The sequence below is a fragment of the Musa acuminata genome, chromosome BXJ2-3 (genome assembly GCF_036884655.1).
Source record: "Musa acuminata AAA Group cultivar baxijiao chromosome BXJ2-3, Cavendish_Baxijiao_AAA, whole genome shotgun sequence".
NCBI lineage: Eukaryota > Viridiplantae > Streptophyta > Magnoliopsida > Zingiberales > Musaceae > Musa > Musa acuminata.
In genome coordinates, this window is record NC_088340.1 from 37413366 (window position 1) to 37433428 (window position 20063).

The 20063-nt window shown below is 38.3% G+C and overlaps 2 protein-coding genes and 1 non-coding gene across 4 annotated transcripts; all 3 read left to right on the top strand.

Moving 5' to 3' along the window:
* The first annotated feature begins 475 nt into the window (after positions 1-475).
* Positions 476-9909, top strand: LOC135608025 (probable magnesium transporter NIPA4). Of its 2 annotated transcripts, XM_065100425.1 has the most exons (9): positions 478-1032; positions 3184-3240; positions 4619-4709; positions 4786-4946; positions 5116-5243; positions 5330-5467; positions 7587-7679; positions 9244-9349; positions 9449-9909. In XM_065100425.1, the coding sequence occupies exons 1-9, from the start codon at positions 858-860 to the stop codon at positions 9553-9555; spliced, it is 1056 nt and encodes a 351-aa protein (XP_064956497.1). In that variant the 5' UTR covers positions 478-857; the 3' UTR covers positions 9556-9909. The 2 variants fall into 2 exon arrangements, with proteins under 2 accessions (XP_064956498.1, XP_064956497.1); XM_065100426.1 differs by lacking the exons at positions 9244-9349; positions 9449-9909 and having other exon boundaries at positions 476-1032; positions 5330-5486; positions 7587-7678.
* Positions 6703-6810, top strand: LOC135608613 (small nucleolar RNA snoR99). The gene has a single exon (XR_010485591.1). It is a non-coding gene; the product is annotated as a small nucleolar RNA snoR99 (small nucleolar RNA).
* Positions 9910-16479: 6570 nt separating the features above from the next.
* LOC103979138 (cytochrome P450 71A1-like) lies at positions 16480-18625 on the top strand. The gene is made up of 2 exons (XM_009395189.3): positions 16480-17457; positions 17814-18625. Exons 1-2 carry the CDS (start codon positions 16525-16527, stop codon positions 18426-18428), a joined length of 1548 nt encoding a protein of 515 aa, XP_009393464.2. The 5' UTR covers positions 16480-16524; the 3' UTR covers positions 18429-18625.
* Positions 18626-20063: the final 1438 nt, after the last annotated feature.

Here is a 20063-nt window from a genome sequence, read left to right on the forward strand (position 1 = left end):
AAAACTTAGTATGATCCGATTCTATGAATTTTTCATCATTAATACATAAATTCAGTTAATCATTTCTTTCACACTATTCTACAACTATACAGTTAAGTAGAAAGATGCCTCCTCTGTATCAGCGTTTCCATGATCGTTTAATGTGAGAGATTCCAAGTATCAACAATGTCATGAAAAGTCAATGCCCATTGTCTTTTAATGGTACCAGTAAATACCTTAAATCATATTATTAGTGTACGTCGTCATAATTTGACCACCACATGCTCTATCCATCCACTTTCTTCTTCTAATCATTCGAAAGAATTGAGGACATAAAAGGTTGGGAATAATTAATTCTTTTAGGGACATAAATATGAGAAATCGCGTCCGCTAATTAAATGACATGAGGGACTAATATGTAAACTTCTCAATATATATAATATTTTATTATTGTCGGTGACAATAATGAATATTTAATATTATTAATTATTTTATACTGCGATTTCTTCCGTCGGCGATCGACGATCGACTTATTTCGCTCGCGTCCTCCGATCCGATCCTTTTCTCTCTCTCTCTCTCTCGGCCTCTGCCCTCCTCTTCTTGTGGTAGTGCCTCTCTACTTGACTCCACACACTGCCGCCAGATCTCCTCCAGCCCGAGCCGCGACCTCTCCCAATTGATCCGCCGTCCTCCGAACGCCGTCGCATGCGCCGCCACCCCTGCAACCGGATCTAGCGGCGCGGGGCGCCGCCCGCGGATGAGCTGCGCCGTCGCCGACACGGGCCATCTCCGGGAACCGACGGCCGGGAACTCGCGGTAGTGGGGAACCGGTCCCGGCTAGGGTTTCTTTTTCTTTTATCTCTCTGAGCCAGCTCGGAATGGCGCCCGCCGACACGGCGTCCGCGGGGAGTTGGGTCGAGTCGTACACCGGCATGTCCTCCGATAACATCAAGGGTTTGGTTCTCGCGCTCTCCTCGAGCTTCTTTATCGGTGCCAGTTTTATCGTCAAGAAGAAGGGGTTGAAGAAGGCCGGCGCTTCCGGAGTTAGAGCAGGTGAATGAGATCGATCTTTTCGTGTTCGTGTTCGTGTTCTCGTATCATTAAATGATCCATTTCCTCCAAGCATTTTCTTTCTTGGTTCCTGTTAGTTGTTCGTCATCTCGTTGTTGTTGTTGTTTTCCTTGTCATGATGTAGCATTCTGTAACTGTGAAATGTCGGTGGTATGTTGTTGTTTCTGGACAGGCAACATCATGTGACCACTATGAAGCCAGATCCAAGAATAAATCTGGTTGAGGCCTGTTTTATGGAGATCGTGCTGAATGATCTGGATCTTTGAATTTTTTTCATCTGGTATTTAGTAGTGAGAAGTGATGTTATGGACAGCATGGATCAGCTATTTGATTGTGTTTTTGAGAATCCATTCTGCACTACAATTTTGACAAATGTGGAAACTAGAAGAAAGAAAAGACGATCTTGGATCTACTGATTACATATATGATTGTTTAGAGCATACCTGTGTCATGGATTACTTATCAACTTCTCTTGTCGTAATTCTAGAATTTACAGTGCAACTAAAATACATCAAATAATGTGTGTCCTTTGATACTGCATTTAACAGATTACGTTTGCGATTTTCCTACAACTGTGAAGCACATTTGAGAAAGAATTATAGAGTCAGATGTTGATAAGTTATCGTGTTGAATGTATTATTTTACCCTGGTCTTTCTTATTCTGACAATTTGTGTTGCGGAACATAAGCTGTGTGAATCCATTTGATAATTTTTGGTTTCACTAATGCTCTGATGCCTAATCTTTACGTTTAGTTATAGACTGCAAAATAATCTAAAACCAGGTCTCTAAGGCTATTTTGTTTCTACCATTGGAAGTCGTTATGGTAATCATCGATTTTCATCTTGTACTGACCATTCATGCCAGTTCCGGGTCTGACACCAACTGATACTAATGTACTGATATGGTACATCGGTATATGTCAAAGACTTGAACAGGAACATATGGTGGAGGAAGAGGATGAAGGAGGAAGGAGGAAGAGGAAGAAAGAAAAGGACAAGGAAGAGGGGGGAAAGAAGAAGAGGCAACGGAGGAAGAATGAGGAAGATGAAGATGGAGGAGGAAGAGGAAGAAAGAAGAGGAAGCGGTGGAGGACGAGGAGGAGATGGTGGAAGTGTACCCGAAATCGATGATGGGCGACATGCAACAACAGCGACTCACAGACTCCGCTTGTACCAGAATAGGGCATGCAATCGCGAGCTTAAACCAACAATTTTTTTTTGTTTTGTTTTTAATAGGTCAGACGGGACCACCTGAAACCAGGGCGGTCCGTGTACCAGTTCATGCGTGGACTGCCAAATACTGCCTGTTTCTTATCGATCTGGGTGAAACCGCAGTCCGTGATAGTAATCACCTTGCACTTGCTCAAATATTATATATGAATTTCTTTTCTTGGTCGTTGGGACTATGTTCGTGCAATTTCTTTCCTGAAAGAAGAAACATCCAAGTGATGTGCTTTTATTTTATGTGAGTTTGCACATTCTTAAATTACTAATGTTGAATTCAATAAAGAAATTGAAGTACAACTTTGATATGAAAAGAATGCTGTGTTGCTCAAGTCAGGACTAAAAAGCTCCACACTTTCTTGTGATATCTGCACATTGGACATCAAGGAAGAATAGTTCTGTTGATTGGTCATATGACAGAATCATGGTTCTGGAGGATTACTTTGCAAATCGTAGACAATTGGATTTATGGATCTGGACAGCATTGATGTAAGTAGTAGGAACTAAGGAAACTATCTTTGTTATATTTTAACTTGGCTGGAAGTGATTATGGTTCTGATGTTTTGTTATATATTGCTAAGACATAAAATAATGATATAAAATAGATACTATCATATAAGAGAATACTAATTTCTGTGTCTTTCCCATTTTATAGTCAGATGGAGGATGTTTCTTGCAGCTGTGTTTACATGATAGGTGTGGTTTTTCTTAATTGTCTGTCACCTTGATTGAAATTCTAGATAAAAATGTTGGAAATATGCCTATTCTTACATACCATAATCATGATCTAGATGTAACTGTATTACATTGGTTTTTCGTTATTATCTTCTTGTGCAATACTACTATTTCTTCCTTCAATTAAATAATATTTAAAAAATGTTTAAACTTTTCTTTTTGACTTTACAACAGGAGCTGGTGGATATTCTTACTTGTATGAACCACTTTGGTGGGCAGGCATGATAACAAGTGAGTAATTAATTGTTTTGCTTAAGATTTTGATAGTTTCATTAATTGGTGATTATTATTTTTCTCTTTATTCTGAAACGGATTTGGAACATTTTAGATGCACAAGAACTTTTCTTGAAATTTAAAATTTTCGCATTTACAATTTTAAACGTGAATATCCTAATTTAGCAAAATCCTGTGCCTTCTAATGAGTATGATGTAGGTTTGAAGTGTCTTATGACCCACTCACTCCTTTCAGAAGCTATCTTTTCTCTATTTTTTAATATTGTGCATATTCTATTGGGAGAGTCACAGCATGCGTTGCAGGTACTCATCTCTCCTGTCTCCTCTTCTCCACTCTCTTTTGTCTCTTCTCCTCCCATGTCCTACCTCCTCTGTCTCCTCTCTTCCCCTCTCCTCCCCTCTTATGTGATCTCCTCTCTTCCTCTCTTATTACACTCTGTGGGACTCGCCTGGGATCTTGCTTTACTCCCATTCTTGCCTCAGTTATATGCTGCTGCCTTCGCCCTCCCTCTTCATTGGGATTTGTATTAGGGCTTTGCTTGTTCTCCAACCACTCTTCCCTCGATCACATCCTGCTGCCTCCAAGTCCACGCTCCCTCTTTCTTGTTGCACGCTGCGGTCATCAAAGCACCATGAAGAGGTGGTATGAACTCTCTGTCTCTGTGCTCGAGCTTCGTCTCTGTTCCTCTCTTCCTCTTTCCACGGCACCCTTGTAAAACCATCTTTTGATTCATGTTTTTGTTATTTGTTAATATATGTTTTTTGCTTTTAATTGCTCACGATTGTCAAATCGTTGTTAGTTTTTTGTTGTCAATGTTCCTTGATTGATAGCAAGCGTTGATCTTTTTGTTACGCTTATCATTTCCTTTTGTTGTTAATGCCTTCTTTCCTTTGTTTATACTTGATAGTCAGATGTGGATACTAGGGTGTATGTTCATTTGTATTACAGTTCCTATAATTTCTTGTCATTTTCGTTTCACGTGATTAGATCGGAAGGTACTTTGTTTTTGAAAGTTTCTAACATGATTGTCCTTGAAAATCCCATCATTCTTGAGTAGAAATGCTTGAGTGGAGAGATTAATCAAACTGTTGCCAACCTGTAAAGAAAAGACACAAAACAAGAAAATTGAAAAATGCAATTATTAACATAAGAATATATGAGAATTACTAAATCTTAACAAAAAATATCTGTGAATTCTTTTAAGTATAATTATGTATCTTAAAATTATTTTTTAAATAAATTGTAGGATCGTACGATCTGGTCTTACGATCTTACAATTTTTTTACTGCATCCTGAGTTCTCTTGGTCACTATCCTTTACTGTTTCTTTCATAGGGAGAGAAATGAGAACTAAAATTTTTTCTCTTATCGACAGTGATTGTTGGAGAAGTTGCTAATTTTGCTGCATATGCATTTGCTCCAGCTATTCTGGTCACTCCTCTTGGTGCCCTTAGCATAATAATCAGGCATAGCCTCAATCAACACAATGTTTTCCATTGTTTTTTTTTCTCCACTTGTTATAAACATATATTTGTGCTACAGTGCTGTTCTTGCACATATCATTCTACGGGAGAGGCTGCATATCTTTGGCATCCTTGGTTGTGCTCTTTGTGTTGTGGGATCAACAACAATTGTTCTACATGCCCCTCAGGAGCGTGAGATTGAGTCTGTGACCGAAGTCTGGGATTTGGCAACTGAACCAGGTACTGACTTCATCTTCTTGCTTCTTTCCCAGTAATTAAAGAAAGTGACATATATTTTGATAAATTTAGTAATTGGCAATTTCATAATTATATGTGTTCAGCACATGATTTTGTTTACTATAATGTTTGTAGAAAAGACTTTAGATATCTTTCATGTTTCTTGTTGCAGCTTTTCTATTCTATGCAGCAACAGTGCTTCTTGCAGCTTTTATACTCATATTTCATTTCGTTCCCAAGTATGGGCAAACACATATTATGGTTTACATTGGTGTTTGCTCTCTTGTGGGGTCTCTCTCGGTATGAAGCTTATCTTTTTGATATATTATTTTTATTCAGGACTATGAAAGTAAGAGTTGATATTGTCCTTGTTATTAATTGAGCAGGTTATGAGTGTGAAAGCTCTTGGAATAGCTCTCAAGTTGACATTTTCAGGAATGAACCAGTTGGCTTATTCCCAAACTTGGGTGTTCACAATCATAGTCGTTGTTTGTATCCTTACCCAGATGAACTATTTGAACAAAGTATGGAAGAAGTTTCTGAGTATGGCTGTATTCTTTATTGATTTAATTTATTTAAAAAATATTTTCACCTTATATGCACAGAAGTTTTTCTATATTTAGTTATTTACACGATTAGAAAATTGGAAAATATGAGAGAGTCCAAGTTTATTGCTGGCCTTGAATTTCTAGACTGAAGTTGATCTGTGTGGAAATGATGATTCTTCTTCTTGGTACTTTATATACAGATTTAAACATCTTAGCCATGTGAGAAACTGAAATTTTAGTATGCTTTTTACCAAGTTAAAGTATGCATCTTGACTTGAGTATAACTCAAATGAAACAATCCACATTTTCCTTTGCCAATAAGGAGATGTGATCTTACTGATTTAGATACTGAAGTTGCTACTTATCAAATTCTATAAAGTGACAAAAGTTTTAACATTTGATATGCTTTATTCTAATTCTTTTTACATGAGAAAATAGATTAGCTCTGGGGCACATTGTGAGATTTGGAGAAAGACAGTGAACACATTATTAAGATCAATATCTTTTGTTTCAAGAGTTGTTTTCTTGATCGAGATTTGTTCAGGTTGGCCAGAATGATTGAATAGGAATTTTAGAACGAAGTTTTATTTTTTTATTTCTGACATGTTTGGCTCCCAGTTAGTATCAGCAGGATCAGATGCTGGAATTGGCAGAGCTGAAATGACTAGAGTTGGCCCTTCTGGGTTAAGTTAAATGAAGCAATTACTTAAATCATGAACCAAACATTTTCCTGAAGATTTCGTCCAAAATTTCCTCATGGAACCAACCATATTGTAGTTGATGTTTACAGTTCTTCCCATTTGACTGTGGCAGAGCTGGATATTTGGCTTTGGAAGCCTTCTGCTCAAGTTTTACCTTACAGTTACCTTATGTTGTTAATTGCCAAGATGACATCATATGCAACTAGCATGGAGTTTCGTTTTGCAAAATCAAACTTCATGTTGATCAGCATGTCATATTATGAAGTTGAACACATCTTCTGAAGTTGTCCATCATGAGACAAGTCAAAAGATGCTGAAACAAGACATATAATGGGATAGCTTTGATCTACTCACTGCCTGTTCTCATTTTTTGTGACACAAGGGTTTTGTTTAGGTTTGGAGTTTTCTATTTGGTTAATGTTGGAAAACTCATCTGTATATAGTCCTTGAGGCTGTAACAGCTTTTTATTAGATGTGGGACTGGATGTCTGCTCCCATTGGCCTCTACATGTGCCATTGGGATGAACTGGTGGTCCCGGACATGAAACAACCATCATCTTCACTTTGTCAGCTAATTAATCTTTTTTCATTTATCTGATCATTAATGATGGAACAATTCATATATATATATATATATAAAATAAAATAAATAGTGAGTGTGGGTTGATTGACTTCATAAACTGTTATTCATGAGGCTTAAGACTGTCTTTATCATCAAGATTTATGTCAATCTGCTTTAAGAGATCTTTTTAATACAGCTAGGTCCTTGACGGAAGTTTTAAGAAAGTAATTGGATTCAAGCATGGAGGTTTTACAAGTTATATTTTCTAGGCTTTTAGGAATGTCAAACTGGAGTATTGTAATTGGATTTAAGCATAGAGGTTTTACAAGTTATATTTCTAGGCTTTAGGAATGTGAAACTGGAGTATTGTGGTCCTCCAAATGCATGTCAACATCTATTTGTAATTTTTTAATTATTTTCCTTGTATCACATGGTCTTTTATATATTTCAATGGTACCTTTTCTTGGTGGTCAATGTTATTAGTACACAATTTATTACCAGCTACATATTCTTCTCAATGCATCATATTGGAAGCTGACAAATAATATATTAAATATAATTTTGCACATGATTGTCTTAGTCTTCTATCAACTTTCCATGGTTTTATATGTATCTCAGCCAGCTGACATGTAGTTATGGTTATCCACATATTATATTTTAACTCAGTTTATTAAGTTTACCTTAATCACCATGCATAATGGATAGAAATGTGCAGATAATAGCTGTTTGATTTATGATGGAATATGATTTTAAAGTAATAACAATTTTCATCCCACATGTTGAACTTCTTAAAGTTACTAATATTCTGATCCTTGCTAAACTTTGTCCTCAGGCTCTTGATACATTCAATACAGCAGTAGTATCACCGATATACTATGTGATGTTTACATCATTGACGATTTTGGCTAGTGTGATTATGTTCAAGGTAACTATTTCTATGTGTCATATCGGTTTCTTTGTTGTTCTATATCTTGGTTCAATGATCATATTGCTAGACATTGATGTTATTGTGTAACTGGTAGTGTTGAAAAATGAACAATCCTTGAGTGAGCAATTATCCTTATTCTGTATGAATTGCTTTAGAAAAAAACTACATGATGAAGTTCTAGACAACTTGGGAATAAATTAAAATTAGAAACTTTATACTTTCTTGTACTTTTGTCACTTCTAAATTTGGTTTCGAAATCCTCGAAGATGTATGATTTGGCTTCTGTTCCACAATTCATCTTATGTTTTATTCACACAAACATATTCATCCATATATTTTCCCTTTTTTTCATGCTTTTCATATGAGTTGATCATGTTAAAATGTTTTAAAAAGAGAGAATTAAAACTGAAATAGGTTATTGTAAAGGCTTGAAATATAAAAAAAACACAAGACATTGGGTTTACTACTTTGACAATTGTAAAAATGAGATGCTTTTTGTCTCTGGATTGAATGTGAATCCTTACTGGTAACTTGACCTGACTTTTGGTGTTCATATTATATATCTTGGAGATTACTTGTAAATGTCAGATCTCCTTATCTTCTTTGTTATTATCTCTTCCATTATTCCTTGTGCTCATTGTGGATCAATGACATTTCACTGAATTGAACTTAGAACACTTCAGCTTTGTGCAGTTAGTTTCAATTGATATTATAGGTATTTATTTTAGTTTTAAGAAGTGAGTGGTATTTTATTGTTCTTTGATGTTGTATCTCACCATGATTTATTAAATTTATGGTAGTTATATTAGATCTTCTACAGAATTTGATCTGTTGTGTTGAGAGGACAAGAGTCAAAATGTGAAGATTTAAACTATATTGAGCTTAAGACCAGTTCCTTGATAAAGAGGAAGGTTCAAAGTTGACCATCATAGTTATTAGTCTTAGGTTATATAAGACAAGTTGGTCGATACTTGTCAATCAAGTCTCCAACTCAAGTCCTAAGCTGAAGGGAACAACAGAATTGGTAGAATTAAAAAGGTCATCAACTTGTTGTCCCTTGTGCATGACTAGATTACCACTGTCGGCATTTATGTCCTGCTTTATGAAAATTGTAATTAATTTAAACTGACGGAAGGCCTAAGACTGATATCAGTGCAAGTATTGTAAAATCTCACCTGTAGTTCCTATGGTCTGTCATAACAAATTTGGTTTCGGTGACAATTACTTTCTATACGGTAGAAGGAAATTAATCAAATGCACATTAGTTTGTGAAAGCTAAAGCGGAACTAAATGGATATATGTATATGTATATATATGTATTATGTGTATGTGCATGTGGGGGTTCGTGTGTGTGTGTGTGTGTATATATATATATATATATATATATATATATATATATATATATATATCCAACAAAGAGAATAGGAAACTTGCCATGATTATGTTTGTGAAATTATTTATAGTTTCATTCAGGACTTCTTATCAGTTTAATTGTTAGCATTCTTTAGGTGTGTAACATGTATTAATGTTTTCTGGGCTATCTTATCCATGTTCTCTACAGGACTGGGATCGTCAAAATCCCACCCAGATTGTCACAGAGATGTGTGGCTTTGTCACAATTCTTTCTGGGACATTTCTGCTCCACAGGACCAAGGACATGGCTGATGGTATGTTCCATATATGATCTAAAAAGCATTATTAGATTTTGTGCATACTCTTTGCAATCTGTGAAATTTGCTACTTATTATTGACTCTATCCATGACAGGTCTATCGTCATCTATGTCTGGGCGCCTACCAAAACACACTGACGAGGATGGCTATTCTTTGGAAGGCATTCCTCTGAGGTCTCAGGATTCGTTTCGGTTGCCATGAGATGTTGTGGTGGCCTCTTTCTCCGTCCATTTTACATGAACTAGACTTTCCCTTCATCACGACTTACTGTACCAAGACAAAGCCTGCATTCTTTCTTTACAGAAAGCTTTGTATATCTTTTTTCTAGGCCCCTTAAAGCATAGGTTCAATCCCCATATGTGAGAGACACCGTTGACATGCATTCGGGGAAATCGCATTTTGGTATATATGTAGTGTGCCTTCCAATGGGCGAGACAATGTGTCTTGCGACAGTGCAGAAACAAACGACACTGATTTCATGAGTTGAGCCCTCATAGCGGAAAAATAACTGGTTTTCAAATGATGAGAAGATATCGTTTATATTGATAGCTGCTATTTTGATGTCTTCCTTTGTTTTTTTGGTAGCTTGCTTAGACTGCATCTTCAGAAAACGTTTGTTGAGAAGGTTGGTTTTCTTTTATTTATTTATTTGGAGATTGATGATAAGGCAGATGCATAGCTGTTATGACAAATGTGACATGGCTGACCCATCAGTACTCGATGTTATCATGTCGCTTTGTGTTCAGCAAGGTTCCTTTCCATGTACGTGTTCAAGCTACTGGTCGGCTCCTTTCCATGCGTTCAAGCTACCGGCCGACATGTGGTTGAGCTAATGTCACGTATACAGTACAGCAAACAGCCATAACAGTTCATTATTAATCGATGTTCGTTTCTAATAAATGGGTGTAATGATTTGGGATCACAAGGCGGCGGTTATGATTTGTTTTTTCATCTTTGTTAGTCAATAGAGTATTGGTTTTTACTTCTTTGTTCGTCAATAGAGTATTTCCCCCATACGTCCCCTATGAAAGAGGTCATATAGGTTTGTCCATTTGAGTAGGTTTTTAATTTAAGCATCGGAGGGGAGAGAGGCGTTTTTGAAAACCTCGGACGGATGTTCGACTCAGCAAGTTCCGCTTTGAGATAGGTTCGAAGGACTAGGTTGGATTTGAGTTAACTAGGTTGGATTTGTGTTAACTTTTAACTTGGACAACCAAAATCTACTATAACACATTAGCATGAGGAGGGGTGACTAGTATGTCTTAAGGAAAGCTGTCCGTCGCGAATAACCCCTAATGATCTAAATCCCCCTGATGTCAACGAATCGATTCTGATAGCCTTAAATGCTTCTTTACCGAACCCTCATTTTCGATGATCTCGACTATTAAGGATGTCGATTGTTTCAAATCTTTTTTTCATGTCAAATCCTCATCTTTTTTTATTATTTTTTCAAGACTCAACCTTTACCCAATCATCTCCCACAACTCCCACCACCATAACTATTCCAGTAAAAATTTTCCATACCATAATCCAACAAATGTAGGTTTTGATTGGAATAGTCTAAATCATTGCTCTTATCTTTCCGAACTTGCTCATCAGACCCCACCTACATTTGCTCTACCAATCTTGACTTATAGTCCACCACTAATTCTTGTTCCTAGCGTAGTAGCGGAGTCTTCCCTACCTCGAGACTAAGTAGTGCCGGAAGCACCTCCCTATCGTTCGTCTAAAACCCAATCCTTTCTCTAAAATTGGAATTCCTAAATGAATCAGTTACTTAGTCAGCTGACCTCCCAATTAGGGTTCGAGAAACCACTCTTTGTCTGCCCACATCACTCGAGTTTACACACATAAAGATCTATATTTGCAAAAGAAAGATCGAAAGATTAGCTAATTAAAATGAACTTTGAAAGCTCTAACTTCTTTCCTCGAGGAGCGAGGCTTAGGCCTATATCAATGAGCCACTGCTTACTCATCTAAAGGATGGCAATGGACTCATAGAATGTTAGAGATAATTTGCTCTTTTTTCAACCCATGCAATCTTGAAGCGATAATGGAAAACTTTTGATTAGACCAAGCTAAGTTGATCGGCCAAACTCTACTCGAAAGCTAATAAGAGGGGAGGAAATACAACAAATTATAGCAAGCTAATATGAGGGCCAACATTGAGAAAATCCTTAATACAACAAACTTGCTATAGTTTGCAAGCTAATATAGCAAACTATAGCAAGTCTTTGTGCATTCTCGGATGAATGTTACAAGAAAGTGTCATTAATTTGGTGTTAATTGGAAGGACGAAAACTTTTAATAATTGAAAGCCTTAATAAAAAATAGGCGAAGGGGGAAATGAAAACCCACATCCAGTACATCTATACTTGTCTAAAATATGTGACAGGACACATAGGATCGATCACTTGGCCGAGCAAATACTAGCTTGAACTCGACTAGTATATGATACACCTTCAAAGCATCTTCAAGTCAAAGGCCGACTCCACCATAAATGGCAAAGCCACACCACACGATGTATTTGCCTTTGTAAGGGGTAGCCTCGATCAACTTCCTCTATAATATCATTCATTTTTAAATTATTTATTATATGATAAATTTATGATTATTTTAATATGAGAATTTATATATTAATTTTTATATTGAAGGACTAATACTAAGGACCAAATTGTGAATCCTAGAATTTGTATATTATTTACGAAAATTTTCATGTTAAACTAGTGGAAAAGAAAAATATGAAAAGAAAAGTGAGAAAATAGAAAACACGTGCCACTAGCAAAGTAAAGGTACGTGCAACCTATGCTTGTTGTATTATTATTGACATTTATGCTTCTATGATGCATGGTCATCATATAACAACTTCTTATTCTATCTAAGCACTTGTAATCAGAGAGAAAGAGAAAAAAAATATTACCAAGTTAGAATTTGGTATCTCTACCTTGCATTAGAAAATTGAAGGAGAAAAAGAAGTGAAGTGTGTTTGGTTTGGCTTGAAGATTTTGGGCTAATTCAAGATTTTTGAAGATTAGCTTTCAAGACAAGTATTCTATCTCATCCTATAGTAATCTTATCACTTATTCCTTCTTATTTATAAATGATTTATAAATTTTACCTTTTTCGTATAACATTAACCTCCTTTGAGTTGTAAGCTTGCTATTCTAAAATTTATGATAAATCCTAACCTATCTATATTGTTTTGACTATAACATTCTATGTAAAATTTGAGTAAAATTACTTTTGTTAGAAAGTAGACTCTATGTCTTTCTTTTAGAACTCTATTTGAATAATTTGAAGTACAAATGCCTTTTCAAATGTCTGTTATAATGGACCCCTTATTTAAATGATCCCTTGAATTATGTCAAAGATAAAATGACTTGACCTCTTTGCCTTGTTTTAATTATGTTGTTCTGTACAAAATACTAAATTAAGCAAATATCTTTTATTAAAAATTAGATTCTTGTATCTTTCTTTTGGTACTTTATTTGAATGAATTGTTGTACAAATGCCAACCCAATTGTCCATTGGAATTGATCTCTTGAATTGTGCTAAACAGAGGCAAGATAATTCTGACCTATCCATATTTAGTTGTTAGTACCTTTTTATACACAACTCCAATTTGGACTTATATATCTTTTTAATAATATTTTACTTGAATAATTCAGAGCATAATTGAATATTTGAATATCTAATGAAACCTACTTTATAAATTCTACCACAACAAATTGATTATCAAATTTATCAATTCTTATTTCTACCATTAAGAACTTTATTTCAACTAAAATTCTCACTCAAATGAGACTCGTGTTAAAGATTTAAACTTTTTTATCTCTTAATCATTGATTCTTGCCATAAATGAATGAGTTGTGCATATGTTCAAGCTAACTTTGGTATTGCTATATACATGCGCATGTATGATTTTCTTGTTTCAGATATACTTTTGATACATTTCTATGTCCTAATCAAAATATCCTTATATGTACTCTAGATACTTGGACTCCTTTTGTAGAAATGAAAAGGGAATATGCTATGCTGAGTTCTAGACTTATATTTTGTCCATAGAATTATGTTATATTATTATCCCACTATACCATCTATGTTCCTTTCATATAATTGGAATCTGTTATCAGTCAAAATTCTCCTTTAAATGAGTTGTATGTTATTGCTTTAAAACCCTTTTTATATTTTAGTCATCGATTCTTGTTATAACTGATATGTTAATGTAAGCTTAATATTGTTTCATCCATACATATGTATGTTATTGTTGCCTCACATGTGATTTTGAAAAATCTTACTCTTGATAAGAATATTTTTATTATACTCTGATGTTTATGAAATAATATGAACCTTTATCAAAAATAAAAAAAGAGTCATGGAGTTTACGATACTCTTTATCTCGACATGAATAAATAGAGCTTTCAGATATGGGAGACTAATGTTAATGGTCATCAGAATTAGATGGATCATATTATATTATAATCCTACTTCATCCTTTATATCTCTTCACATATTTTTGAAAGTAAATACTTATGTGTTCTTATATACTCCTTGATTATAAACAAAATAAATAAAATATTAAATATGATACTGAAGCTCATATTTTATATTTATTTCTTGATATGCTCCTATGATACACTTTACTCCATTGTTATGAATGAATAAAAGGAATCAAATTTAAATTTACTCTTAAGCTAATGAATAGCATTTATTCTTGATATACCCATATGTTGCTCTTTGCTCCACTGCTATTAATGAATCGAATGACATATCAAATATGACTCTATTTTTTAGCTTATTCCTAGCATTATGATCTTGATTTGCTCTTATGTTACTATATGTTTCTTTGATATTAATGAATTAAATGAAATGTCATACATGTCTCTTGAGCTCATGCCTTTTGATCTTAATATGCCCTCTTGAGCACTTCTTGTTAAGTATGAATCATATGAAATGCTAAGTATAACTCTTGAATCCATAATTTACACCTTAATGCTTATGTCATATGATTTGCTTTATATATGCCATGGATATAATAGTCACTTACTTTTGTAGCTTATATTGCTATATAAAATTTTTATGTTAGTTTATCACTCACACTCATATTAGTTTTGGGCTAGAAAGTGAAATGTTGAAAGACTGTGACATATTTTTAGTAGTTTAACAAGATATTATTGTAAGGAACACTTTGCTTGTAACGTTGTCTACGAGTTGGTGTGCATCGTTGTAAAGGTTAAAGGATCTCTAGTGTTTTGAAAGTTTGGAATGTAACATTGAAGTCTTTATATTGATGTAAACTTATGGTCAATGATTAATTTTTATAACTATAATATTTTCATTAGATCTTGTAAGTCTATATGTGGTTGTTAATTATTTTGATTCTGCATTAGGTTTTATGGAGTTATCAAGTGATGTGCTATATGATTAAAAACTACATAGTTTTATAGTGTGTAAATAAGAATTGAATGCATATAATATCCTCAAATTTTATGTTATAAATCTTAGGTGTGGATATATGAGAAATTAAATTTTTTTCTTGATTTAAGATATGCTCACCTCTTGGATATCATCTTGAGGGTGTGACACCTTTGTGACTAAAAGTCCCATTACCAACACCAAAAGTGATGACGAGATTGATGACTTACTTGAATCGAAAGTGTTAAGAGATGGGGCTCATGCTGACATCATAAACCTTTTGTGGTGTGGCTTTAAGTATATTATTCATAAGGATTTAAGTTGCAAGCTTAGATAAGGAGTAACTATGATAGCGAACTATTATTTATAGGGACCAATGTGGTGCTTCCTCTTTCCAATCGCCCATTCGGCTCTCAATCTCTCTAAAGAAAGTAGGGCATATAGCATCATCTAGCGCCCTCGAAACACATAGTGCAATCCTGACAATGCAATTGTCATTCGGATCATTGCGTACTTAGTCTAGTTTCACCCATTACACCTAGTTTCACTGGCCCTTTGTGTGCTGCTATACTTAGTCTTCTTGCCCATTGCGTACCACTGCACCCAGCCTCCTGGCTTTTTATGCATAACAGCGCCCAACTTCACTAGCCCGTTGTGCACCATTATACCCAGCCTTTAAGCCCTTCGTGCACTATCGTGCCCATCTTCCTAGCCTTTGGCATGCCATTGCACTCGACCTCCTGGCCCTTCGTTCACCACCACACCTAGCTTCATTGGCCCTTTGAGTGCTATTACCCTCGACCTTACGGCCTCATCGGTCTATCATGCACTACTATCGTGTCACCACACCCGATCATACTATCATATCGAACCATCACAACCGACTATATCATCTCCATAGGTTATCATGACCAATCAAGTACTCCATCGATATGACACACTAATACTATTGAGTTTGCATGCCAAGTCGGGCATATCGAGCCCAATAGCTCAAGAATACTAAGTTGGATAGCCTGAATTAGACATTTTATCATCTCTTACACTAACAACATGCATTAATTGAACCGTACTTCCCGAACAACTATCTTTAGAGCTTCTCGACAAAGGTGACGTGGTTGATTTATCAACACACTATGCTATCATTGTCACTTTGTGTTCAACAAGGGTCCTCTCCATACGTCCAAGCCACTAGCTGACACATGGCCGAGCTAATATGACATAAACAACATGGTAAATAGGCATAACAGTCCGTGATGGCAGTACCAATCGAATGGCTCGGGATCAGCAAGGATGGTTGGTTGTGATCAATTTTCACATCTTATTTATTGAACAGACTATATAACACCCTTCTCTCATAGTTTTGTAGCATAGAGTTACGCAAGTGCCCCAAGATATATCGAACAACGAAAGCATGACCATTCTAAACTTTAGTATCTGAGGGCATTATCTGGAATGGGCCCACTTAGTTTTTGTAGGCTTTAGATGTCTAACTCCATAAATTCCCACCTTAAAATAAACTATAAAAAAAAGAAGCATATTGGTTCTAAGTAGCTTTCTGTTCGAACAATCAAAATATACTCTTAACAATAGCAAAAAATGGACCCTTAACAATAGGGTTTTACATAACACCGTTTCACTTACTCTCCTGTGTGGTAATTTTTTTTACATGTTGGGCTGGAAGCAATACTTGCGTGCTTCGATTGGTCTCTTTCATTTCCGATATGCACGAGAGAAGACGAGCAGCCACAGGCGATCATGTCTTCCACCCTGCCGACGGCGCCGCTCGACCCATCTCTACTCACCACCCTCTTCATCATACTCGTGCCTCTCTCTTTGCTGCTGCTTCTGCTGCAGGTTAAGAGGAACTCCCGTGGGCATCCCCCTTGCCCGCCGCGGCTTCCCCTCATCGGCAACCTCCACCAGCTGGGCCCACTACCGCACCGCTCCCTCCATGCCCTGTCGCAGCAACACGGCCCGCTCATGCTACTTCGCCTGGGCCAGGTGCCGACGCTCGTGGTCTCCTCGCCGGACGCCGCCCGGGAGGTGCTGCGCAACCAGGACCACGCCTGCGCCAGCCGGCCAGCTCTCACGCCGGCCCGAATCCTCGTGTACGGGTGCAAGGACTTGGGCTTCGCGCCCTACGGCGACTACTGGAAGCAGCTCCGAAAGATCTGCTCCGTCCACCTGCTGAGCCCCAAGAGGGTGCAGTCGTACCGGCTAATGAGGGAGGATGAGGTGGAATCCATGATGGGAAAGATCTCGTCCCAGGCTTCGGCTTCGGCGAACGTCATCGACTTATCCGAGGTCTTGTACTCTTTCGCCAACGATGTACTCTGTCGAGTTGTTTCAGGGAAGTTCACGAGAGAAGAAGGGAGGAATCGCCTGTTCTCCGAGCTGGCCGGCGAGAACTCGGTGCTTTTGTCCAAGATCTACGTGGGTGACTACTTCCCGTGGCTAGGGTGGCTGGATATGTTCTTCGGTAGTGTGGCCAGATGCAACAAGAACAAGGCGAGGTGGGATAAGTTGCTAGATGAGGTGATTAAGGAACATGCAGTTCGGTCGGCCCAGCATGGTGGGGAGGAAAACGACGGTGAGGAGAAGGATTTCGTGGATGTTCTGCTCTCTCTGCAGAAAGATGCAGCGATGGACTTCGTCCTCACAACCGAACATATCAAGGCACTTCTGGTGGTACGCCTCTCTCTCTCTCTCTCTCATGGTCCTGGCTGCGCTTCGAATCGGTTGGCAAAATCGAAATGACTAACCTTCCCAACCGCGGATCGACTAATTCGATCGGCTTTCGCGGCGTATCCAATCAAATTGCTAGGCCTAGACGTCAAACCGCCTCATCCCTGACACCTGTCTCTTCGCGACCCGTCATCTCTGAAATCGAGCGACGACATGTACGCTGAACGTTCCTCCTTTCTCGGGGCGACAAAACAATCGATGATATTTTGTCCCATTGTGGCACTGTCGAACGCCGATGGCTTACGACTATTTCCGCTGATCCAAAGTTCACCCCCGCTACCGTAAACCAACTTGTGCAGGACATGTTCGTCGCCGGTACCGACACATCGTACGTAACCTTGGAATGGGCCATGGCGGAGCTCATCCGGAGTCCCCGAGCGATGCGGAAATTACAAGACGAAGTGAGAAGAGGAAGAGGCAGCGGGGAGGGATTGATCAGAGAGGCGGAGGTGAGCCAGATGGCGTATCTGAAAGCAGTCGTGAAGGAGGTCCTCCGGCTGCACCCTCCGGGCCCGTTGCTGCTCCCGCGCGAGCTGTTGGAAGACTGCAGCATACAAGGGTTCAGCATCCCCAAGAAGGCGCGCGTCTTCGTGAACGCGTGGGCGATGGGCAGAGACCCGGGGAGCTGGGAGTCGCCGGAGGAGTTCTGGCCGGAGAGGTTCGCGGACGGCGCATTGGACTTCACGGGCAACGATGTCCGGTACGTGCCGTTCGGAGCAGGCCGAAGGATTTGCCCCGGGCAAAACTTCGCCGTCGCTGCTCTGGAGCTGGCGCTGGCGAACCTGGTGAGCCGCTTCGACTGGGAGCTGCCTGGTGGATTGACGAGGGAGGAGCTGCAAATGAACGAGGCCCCTGGAACCATAACACAACGACAAGGGCGGCTTCATCTTGTTGCCAAACCATGGGGTGCTTAGAAAAGGAAACTAGTAAATAGTAATAACTTGTTGTGTGCATCCTATGACGTAAATGATGCATATGAACTCCGAACGTGAGCATTATCATAAGCCCATCGAACGATACCACAATGTTCCTCAAACTGTGATGCTTAAACACTTGTATCGACCTTTCGGCATTCTAATGTTGGTGCTTCAATAATACACTGTTGTGTGTATGCTGTGATCTGCATGATGCATGTGGAACGCTGTATAGCACCTGTCTATCTCGAATTATAACACTATATAGCACCTACCTTCGGATGTTCTTCGAGCTGTGATGCCAAAATAATTGCATCCACCTTTCCGATTGTCCCGAGGCCCCCTGTCTTACCTCGGAAGCACAAATAAATGAGGCCCAATATGAACTTTGAGCATATAAAACAAGAATCCACAAAAGTATATTATAATCTCCTCTCAATAGCGCAAATGTTCTCACACATCACATCTTTTAGATTAGCACGCATTAGCATCCAAAGAACAATCAGCAAAAAACATATATAAAGCTCTTTTTGCTTCATCAACATTGCGCCTATCTCTTCTTTAAGCAAAACGGAGAATTTTCTCTGAATTAATTTCATTGCATAAATAAACAACAATACTGCTAGTCACGTGAGTGATGGCACGTGTGACTTGATACCGAATCTTTTTGCTTATTATATTTTGGCGTATATCACTTTATAACTATTGCATAAATGCATATATATTGTGATGTCCTTGGATTTGTGCAATGGGAATCGGATCGTGATGAGATCACGATAATGAGACCGATTCACCTTTAAACACATATCCTAAATAATCCCGGTCATAGGTTACTCGAGAGGGACATCGTGATAACCGGATAGACTGGTGTGCTGTATACCCGTCCATATGATGGATGCAGCTGGTCTCATAGCTGCTCGTGTAGGGACACTAGGGATACAGTACAGGTGCTCATTGGAGAATGAGTTCACTGATTGATCCGCTTACGGAATGCTGGATGGTTGATGATGCCTTATTGTCAGACAACGATTCCGCAGTCCTAGTGGTGTATCTGGTTCTTAGACTTGAGACACCAAGGATGTCCTGTATGAGTGCTCCACTCTTTGATACCAGACTTATAGGTTTGGCTGTTCCCAGATCTAGTACAGCTGGTCATTGGGAGTGGTAGTCGACCTTACGAGGGCTATTGAGTGTCAATAGAGGATCATCCACTCTCGGCGTCATGAGAGGAATATCCTATGTGTTCTTGCTCAGACAAATCCCTGGCCAGGGTCATTCGGGTTGAGAGAGAAAGAGTTCTCCGGGAGAATCCGATTAGAGCGAGACTCGAGTAGAAACCGTATGGGTCTGACAGCACCATGCTCGATATACGGTCTCTGGGATATTAGATGGATGAGGGACTATAGGTACATGGTAACTAAGGACAGACAGGTCCAATGGATTGGATTCCCCTGTATCGTCTGGGGACTACGGCGTAGTGGCCTAGTACTTCCGTAGTCGATGAGTCGAGTGAATTATTACAGAGATAATAATTCACTGAGTTAGAAGGAGTTCTGACAGGTATGACTCACGGCCAGCTCGATATTGGGCCTAGAGGGTCACACACATATGGTAGGCATTGCGATGAGTAGAGGT

What these genes read in the sequence shown, in the direction of transcription:
- LOC103979138 (XM_009395189.3), top strand. Translation starts at nt 16,525, where the DNA reads ATGTCTTCCACCCTGCCGACGGCGCCGCTCGACCCATCTCTACTCACC. An exon ending in ATATCAAGGCACTTCTGGTG is followed by an intron (nt 17,458 to 17,813) that starts GTACGCCTCTCT and finishes CAACTTGTGCAG; the next exon opens with GACATGTTCGTCGCCGGTAC.
- LOC135608025 (XM_065100425.1), top strand. Translation starts at nt 858, where the DNA reads ATGGCGCCCGCCGACACGGCGTCCGCGGGGAGTTGGGTCGAGTCGTAC. An exon ending in GCCCTTAGCATAATAATCAG is followed by an intron (nt 4,710 to 4,785) that starts GCATAGCCTCAA and finishes TTTGTGCTACAG; the next exon opens with TGCTGTTCTTGCACATATCA. An exon ending in CTCTTGTGGGGTCTCTCTCG is followed by an intron (nt 5,244 to 5,329) that starts GTATGAAGCTTA and finishes TTAATTGAGCAG; the next exon opens with GTTATGAGTGTGAAAGCTCT.